Raw genomic sequence first — 8,645 nt, forward strand, 5'->3', positions numbered from 1 at the left:
TTCAAGTAAAATCAGTTCAGATTATTTAGAAGAAACAAGTGAAAAAACATTACATTACAGATCGAAACATGAGTTGTGGTGGAATGGTTGGCCAACAGTAAACAGAGAACCCCCAAGCTGCAACTAAAAAACACAAAAAGAATCTCATTTGGCCAACCATAATCGAAGGACCCTCGAGCTACAACCAAGAAACACGAAAAATTTAAGTAGAAACAGAGAAAACGGATTCAATGACCATAAAAATACTAGAATTGCTATGCATCTTGTAAGACGATAGCTTAACATGCAATTACCTTGCAAGACGGATGATGATACCAAGAAAGTCGATATAGGACCCCTCCTGCAGACCAAGAAAGTCGCGCCTATCACTAAAGAGCGTTAATTGTACACTCCATGACTTTCTTAAGACACGGGCATCGCAGTCAGTTCTAATCAGCAAAACTGAAAAACCTCAATCATAGTCAATGGTAACTAAAGAAACAACAACTACTACTACTACTACTACGCTTCAATCCCAAATACTAACTAAAGAAAACTCGATAATATCTTATTCACCGAAGAAGGTGCATACACATATCAAATCAGTATCATAAATTTCAGAATACACACACACAAACAAAACAATTGTTATTGTCGCGCACCTGGTTTTGAACTTTCTGAAGAAGCAAAAGAGCTGAAGGCAAATCATCAACCACTGTGAAAAACAAAAGAGACATTGCAATAGGCAGTGACTATGGTCAGAACTCGGAACTCAGAAAACTGCTCATAACAACAAAAATGAGTCAACACAACTACATCAAATAAAATTGATGATGTACACTTCAAACAAGAAATCAACTCCAGACGAGAGGTATCTCAATAGAATTCGGAATGACTGAGTTTCAGTAATCACCTTTTACAGACATCAGCAAAAACCAGTGTGTTGCAGCATGACTCATTGAAACTGCGTTTTCACCGAACTTGGATTGTAAAGACATACTTCTCCATTGCAGCAGATACCAATAAGACTTTTCGTTAATTGACATGTCAAACTTACCTCTACCAGAAGAAAGTAACTTATGGTGCAATCACCTACCACAGAGCACTTAAGTATCCTTACGAAGAATTCCAGACACATATTCACTAGTAATAGAGAAGTACACATACTAAAACACAGCAGAGACTTGATTATTTGCAGAGTCGCGGAAAATCAATGGACTCCAGAAATCAGGATCGAACATTGACAGTTAACTACATCAAGCACATCCACCAGGGTCATATAAAGACACAAGGAACTCAAATTAAAATATTGCAAGGATGTCAAATAAAACATAACGATACAAAAGGCATGATCACTCAAAAACTCGCGAACTTCAGGCAAGTCAGAGAAATAAAACACAACAAAAGGAGCGAGATACATACAAATATTACTATCAAGTGATAAACATACAATCTTTTGTTTCTTTTCAAAGAGAAAAACACAGGCTTAGATTTTAACTAATGTCAAGCGGAAAATGTGCCAATTCTAGTCAAGTTCGATTTCTCTGCTATTACCTAACCGTTTAATGAAACAACACATAGTTTGACACCTAACATAAGCAGTATTCTACGAGGGGAATACACGATAACTCAAACAGTGTTATATGAATTCCCAATAAGTATCGACAACAGTGATGAAACCACAGACAGTTCAATAACGTTCCACATTCAGCATGCTTAATTGAATTCTCAAAAAATACAGATTTTATACATCTATATTAAAAAATTCATCATAACAAAGCATTTCGTCAAAAATTCATCACATTTTCATCTCATCATCGTGAATTTAAAACAAAGAATACAGATACTACGAAATTAGATCCAACTAATAGAACTGTCGATAAAACAGAGTAAAATTTACCATTTCCAAAGGATTGTAGATAGATAATTGAGGAATCATCAAGCTACAACCAAAGAAGAAAATTTAAGTAAGTAAACAAAGCATACAAACTTAAAGCAGATATTAAGCAAAATTCTCTAAATTACAAACCCAAATTCACAAAAATTATCAAAAGAACTTGGGTTCAAGAGTTCAATTAACAAAAGCTGATAGATTTCATAGATGATTGATTAGCAATCCACATTACACAAGATGCGTACAAGTAAGGAAGCTAATAATTAAAAGGAACTGTTTTTACACCTATCATCAAACCCTAATACAGTAAAGATATTCAAATTCTTAAGAGCTAGTGAATTTGGTAACAGCCTTTGTGCCTTCAGAGACAGCATGCTTAGCCAATTCACCAGGAAGGACCAATCGAACAGCCGTCTGAATTTCCCGAGAAGTTATAGTAGGCTTCTTGTTGTAGCGGGCAAGTCGGGAAGCTTCCTGAGCAAGTTTCTCAAAGATATCATTGATGAAACTGTTCATGATACCCATAGCTTTGCTTGAAATACCGATATCAGGATGAACCTGCTTCAGAACTTTGAAGATATAGATCTTGTAAGTCTCAACAGCCTTTTTCGACCTCTTCTTCTTCTTGTCACCGGCGGCAGCATCCTTTGGGAGCTTCTTCCCAGCCTTTGGCTTCTTCTCCGCCGGAGCTTTCTCGGCGACGGGAGTTTTCTCAGCTGGCTTCTTCTCTGCGGGCTTTTTCTCAGATTTTGGTGCCATTTTTCTCTAAATTTGTTAATGAAATTTTTTGATGGAGAAAGTTGGGGGTTAGGGTTTGGTGTATATAATGAGAAAGAGCTGAGTTCTGATTGGCTAATGTATGGTGACGCGGATGGTGGTTTAGAACCGTTGATCTTAGTTTTTAATCGACGGCCAATAGTTGATATTGGGATTTGTGTACTTTTTCACTTTAAGGCGGTAGGTGAAAATTTTAAAAACTCGCGGGATAAATGAAATTTAAATTTTTTGATTTTAACATTTAGGGGTATTTGGTTTAGAGATTATCCGGTTTACTCCCTCAGCTTTTGTTTCTTTCTAAAATGATATAGAAATCAATATATAGTAATAGTATAATATAAATAGATATTTGATATGAATAAAAGAAAAATTACTTGCTTTTTGATCTAATTATGTTTTACTTTCTTCATGTTAGTTTATGTGATGTGTTTTACTTTTTGATTTATTTTAGAAAAAAATGATGTTCCATGGTGTGTTACGTGTAAGTTTTCAAAGATAAACTCTAGAGTTGAAAGGGTTTGGGTTAGAGCAAGATCAAAACAAAATATTTGGAATATAAATTAAATTAAATGTTGAGTTGGATGAAGTGGACGTGGAAGTAAGGTTGGCCACGTAGACTATCTCCAAGATAATAGGGACATCGATCGATGATAATGTCATACATCGCAGTGGGACGACATGAACGAAATGTAGGTTCGCTTTTAGTGTCTTATGGGATAAAAAAGTAAAACATACGCTTAAATTAAGTTATACGAAATGGTTGTTAAACTGTATTTGTTATATAGGTGGAGTGTTAGTCACTCAAGCACTCACATTTTCAAAAGATGCATATTACAGATATGAGGATGTTGAGATGGATGTAGGCATACCAAAGGGATAAAATTAGGAATGAGGTTAACTATTAGAAGGTGAGGGTTAGTGGTGGAGCCAAAAATTTAAACTAGGGGTTCAAAATCTGAAAAGATACACATATGAAGTAATTGTAGGGCGTTCGACATCTTTTATACATACATAAATAATTATTGAAAAAATTATGCGGTTAATTAAACTTATACTACTTCTTACTCATCATATCTATAGTTTGCAATAAATACTACTCGTGACTAACATAATACATCAATTACGTGGCCTAGCTTTGAGTTTGTATAATTAGCTACGTTTGTATATGTATAATTTGCCAGAATGTGCAAATTCATATGTACAATTCACCTCTCTCCCGATCTCGTTCTCCTTTCTACTCCCTCTCCCAATCTCGCTTGTCATACAAATGCATATATATAATATACAATTAACCGATATACATATACAATTCACCTTTCTCCCAGTCTCTGCCCTCTCTCGCTCGCCTCTCTCCTAATCTTGCTCACTTCTCTATCCCTATCCCAATCTCGCTTGTCATATGTACAAATACATATGTATAATATACAATTTTCTAACCGATATATATACAATTTACTTCTCTCCCACTCTTTGCGATCTCTCACTCGCCTCTCTCTACGAATTGTAATTATCAAACTATGGTTATGAATGTAAATAGGCTATTTTTGAGTGACTATATGTGAGTTTCTTATAATTATTTTAATCATATATAAATAATATATTTTATCGTCAAAGGGGTTCATTGGAACCAAGACCCTATGGTGGATCTTCCACTAGTGTGAGTGACCTCATCTGCAGACAAGATTAGCAAAGCGAGACTAAGATAATTTAGATATATGTAGATGATCTGCATTGACGCCCTAGTAAATATGTGCGAAAAGCTAGTTATAGGGGGGTTTGCGAAAAGGGTAAAGATAGGTCAAAAAAGTGTCATGGAGATGTGATTATACAAGACACAATTTGACTTTATATTACCGAAGATATAACTCTAAATAAGAAATAGTGAAAGTCACGTATAAGGGTAAAAGCTTAGTAAGAGTAAAGTGTTTTCTTACCTTAGTTTAGAATCTCCCTACTCATATGTAAAGGTGTAGGTTTATTAGTGCTTATAGTAGTATTAGTTGTGATACCATTGTAGTTCTATCATATGTTGTCAATTATGTATTTCAATTATCAAACTAGTATTAGTTGTGATACCATTGTAGTTCTGTCATATGTCGTCAATTATGTATTTCAATTATCAAACTAGTATTAGTTGTTATTAATTCTTTTTTAGACTTTACATTGTTATCTTATTTATTCTTATTATATCGTTTGTTCTTTTATTTAGCTTTGATACACTTGAATCAATTTTTTTCGCAAATAACATATCTATTATGATAGTGTAAAGTCTATTTACACTCTAATCTCTCCATACTAGTAGTGATGAATGAAATCAGCTTAAACAATTTTACAATTCCAGTAATATACATTTGCAATGTAAAACCATCTTATCATATATATTAAATACCAAGTAAAACCATTACAAATGCAGAAACTTGAAAAATCTATGCCGATAACTAATCATTGTTTCTTCTTTACATCACAAAACCCTAATCAGACCCATAAACCCAACACCTAAAAACAGCAATAACAAAAAAAAAGCCCTAAAATTCAAGAGCTGGTGAATTTGGTAACAGCCTTAGTACCCTCAGAAACAGCGTGTTTAGCCAATTCACCGGGAAGAACCAATCGAACAGCAGTTTGAATTTCTCGCGAAGTGATAGTAGGCTTTTTGTTATACCTAGCAAGTTTTGAAGATTCCTGAGCAAGCTTCTCGAAGATATCATTGATGAAGCTGTTCATGATCCCCATAGCTTTGCTCGAGATCCCGATATCAGGATGAACTTGCTTCAGCACCTTGAAGATGTAGATCTTGTAGGTTTCCACCGATTTCTTAGATTTCTTCTTCTTCTTGTCAGCGGCGACGGCGGAACCACCGTCTTTTGGTAGCTTCTTCCCGGCCTTCGATTTTTCCACCGCCGGAGATTTTTCGGCTGCTGGCTTCTTCTCTGCGGGTTTCTTCTCTGCCTTTGGTGCCATTTTTGAAGAGAAAATTTGTATGAAATTGTATGAAGAAAAGGGGGCGTAGCGATTTTCTTATATAAGATCCTTGGCGTGTTCTCATTGGTTGATTTCTGATGACGCGGATCGTGAATTTTAGCCGTTCGATTGTTTGATCCATCAACGGTGTATAAAATGAAGGACGATGTGGATACAATTTAGGCATAATACGTTTGCATCTAATTAATCAATCTTATAGAAATTTAATTGTCTGCTTATAAATTATAAATACCTATAATCTATATAAAACACTTTTTTGGAGTATATGGGGCACCTTTTACTTTTTCAATATATATATACTAGAAAATCAATTAATAAATTAACTTAAAAGAAAGTCTATGGAACAAATTGATTTTATGTAAGAGGTTTAAATTATTTCGAAGGGAGAGGGTTAGGCAGCCTTCAAAATCCACAAGTGTGGGTCCCAACTAAATTAATTTTTTCAAAATTGAGGTGAAGAATAAATTAATATACAAGTATAATAAACACTTAATATACACAAGTAATAAAATAAAATAATAATGTAATAAACGGCCTAAGGTTTGCCTAACGCCAATATGTACATAATAAGGAATAAAAAATAATAATTTGAACTCTTCGAATAGCTTCAAATGGAAGCACCTTCGAGGTACCTGTAAAGACTCTTAGTAAAATTGTTAATAATAAATAAATATGAAGAAAAACAAATAAATTAAAGAATAATTAAAAATAAAACCTGTCTTATTAACATGGGAGGTCTTGGAAATCGACGATAATTTCTTCATAGGCCAATTTTAACATATAAAATATATAAACTTAAATTAAAAAATTTTCTTTTAAGACGAAAATGCCTCCAAAACAAGAGATTTTCTCGTTGATCATTTTAACTTATAAAAATAGTAATAATCATTAGGAGGTAAAATACTTAAATAAATGACAACCAAACACAAACAGTGAAGTAGGAATAGTTAACCTAATAACACAATCATCAATGATAGTAACAAATAAATATTTCACAAAAAGAGATATGTATAAAGTAGTAAAAAATTAACAACTGACCACATAAAAACCAACAAAGATGTATGGAATTAACAATAATTTAAAGTAATAAATAAAACAATAACAACAAAACACATGTTACCTATTATTAGAACACTAGTGTACTTAGCCGCGCTTCGCGCGATTATAAAAAAGATTAAAATAAAATTACATATTAATATCAATAATTACTTTAATAAAAAGAATTTTTTGTTAATCACATAATTTTATAGAAGAGAAACTATGAAAAATATTTAGATTAAATATGAAATTTATTAAGAAATCAATATATGTGAACTTTGAAAAGTTAAATATTAAAAATAAATTTTATAGAGAAAAAGGGAAGGTAATAACTCATAAGAATTGGGTAATATTAGAACTACTTAAATGTAAACTTGTGATCATTTTTTTCTTTTTTATTTGAGATTTTCTTAGTATAATTTATATATATTTATGTAAACTTTAAATCTAATCATTCTTTTATGTTTATTTGTAATTTTATAAATTATATTCTTAGTATAATTTTTCGGCAATGTATAACTCGGATTGCTATTAATAGTTAGTATTCATGACTATATAGTTAGCCAACAGTATTATAAATCATTATCCACAATTACTATTACTTGTCCTCGTCATGACCCAATCATCACATGTTTTAATTATTTTTATTGTACAATATTAGATTAATTTAATATTTATATTAATAACTTTTTAATAATTAAATTTTAAATAAAGAAAAGTTTAAAAATCTTAATTAGTTAAATTTCATACTTATTATTATTATTATCATCATCATCATTTTACTTAGGTTTAGATATCCAATTATTTTTGGGACAACTTATATTGGGAAAAAATATAAAATTTAAAAATAACATAAAAGAGAACAAAAGAGAGAATTAACTACGAAAAAAGATTCAAGAAAATGACACACACACAATTCCTATTTTTTTTTAATTTTGTTTGGCTTAAACACAAAATATTAAAAAATATATTTCACATTTTAAATAAATATTACATTTAGCATAATAAATTCCTAAGAATAAAAAGTCACAATAACTAAGAGAGATTAATAATATGACTTTGAACTTTTGTAACATAATAAGAGTAATATTTGTACATTATTACACTAATAAAGAACATTAACTATAGAAAATGAAAACAAACAAATTAGAGTTATTGAGACAAATATTTTATTATAAGTAAATAGAAAGGTAGGAAACCAACTAAATTTTTAAAATTATAAATTAATCGTAATTTTGAAATAACTTTAGAACTCCCGAAAAATAACAAATATGAAAACATAAAGACTTATTAATAAACAACTTGAAATATTCTAAGAAAAACAACAAAAATGAAAAATTTAAGAATTGTAATTTTACATATTAATAAATAATTTATTTTTGATAAAATCATGTGTATTTTAAAAATGATAAATTAACTTTACATTCTTATGTTCTATCATTTTTGTTAATAAAAATTGTTTCACCGGATTATGAAAGTATATGCACATATTTCTTTAAGTAGCATATCGATTTCTACTTCTATGTTTTAAAATATTATAAGTCACAAACACAATAAACTAATATTATCAATAAAAAAGTGAGAGATGAATTTACCTAAACAAATAATTATTTTTGAAGAATGTTATCATTATATATAGTAAAATTATCTAAGAATCATATGGAGGTCTAAGGAGAATAAATTAGATATTTTTTTATTAAAAAAACTCAAGATTTCTATCTTCATGAACATAAACAAATAATATTAAATGTATGATTCAACAAAGAAAGAGTTGTAATTATATTAGACATATCATATTATTTTTCCTTGTAAACTCAAATTATGCAAGAATGTCTACCCATTTTCACTATAGATATATCTTCTATAATCGGCAAATCTGATTAAATAAGTTTAAAAATTATTTACCAAAAGAAGAAAAAGATATAGAATAAGGAGAAAATTACATTTAAACACATATAATCATTTTTGACAAAAT

At 30.6% G+C, this 8,645-nt stretch overlaps 2 protein-coding genes across 4 annotated transcripts; both read right to left on the reverse strand.

Annotated features, from left to right (window-relative positions):
- LOC107004858 lies at nt 1–1,987 on the reverse strand. 3 transcript variants are annotated; one of them, XM_027913069.1, is made up of 5 exons: nt 1,880–1,987; nt 893–978; nt 642–694; nt 294–340; nt 1–123 (listed from the first exon to the last, which is right to left on the reverse strand). In XM_027913069.1, exons 2-5 carry the CDS (start codon nt 975–977, stop codon nt 12–14), a joined length of 297 nt encoding a protein of 98 aa, XP_027768870.1. In that variant the 5' UTR covers nt 978; nt 1,880–1,987; the 3' UTR covers nt 1–11. The 3 variants fall into 3 exon arrangements, with proteins under 3 accessions (XP_027768870.1, XP_015058726.1, XP_015058727.1); XM_015203240.2 differs by lacking the exon at nt 1,880–1,987 and having other exon boundaries at nt 893–1,875; XM_015203241.2 differs by lacking the exon at nt 1,880–1,987 and having other exon boundaries at nt 1–178; nt 893–1,875.
- Nucleotides 1,988–2,054: 67 nt separating this feature from the next.
- On the reverse strand, nt 2,055–5,636 carry LOC107004859 (histone H2B-like). The gene is made up of 2 exons (XM_015203242.1): nt 5,193–5,636; nt 2,055–2,621 (listed from the first exon to the last, which is right to left on the reverse strand). Exons 1-2 carry the CDS (start codon nt 5,609–5,611, stop codon nt 2,198–2,200), a joined length of 843 nt encoding a protein of 280 aa, XP_015058728.1. The 5' UTR covers nt 5,612–5,636; the 3' UTR covers nt 2,055–2,197.
- Between the last annotated feature and the right edge of the window lie 3,009 nt (nt 5,637–8,645).

The sequence above is a fragment of the Solanum pennellii genome, chromosome 11, assembly GCF_001406875.1.
Source record: "Solanum pennellii chromosome 11, SPENNV200".
In the NCBI taxonomy this organism is placed as follows: domain Eukaryota; kingdom Viridiplantae; phylum Streptophyta; class Magnoliopsida; order Solanales; family Solanaceae; genus Solanum; species Solanum pennellii.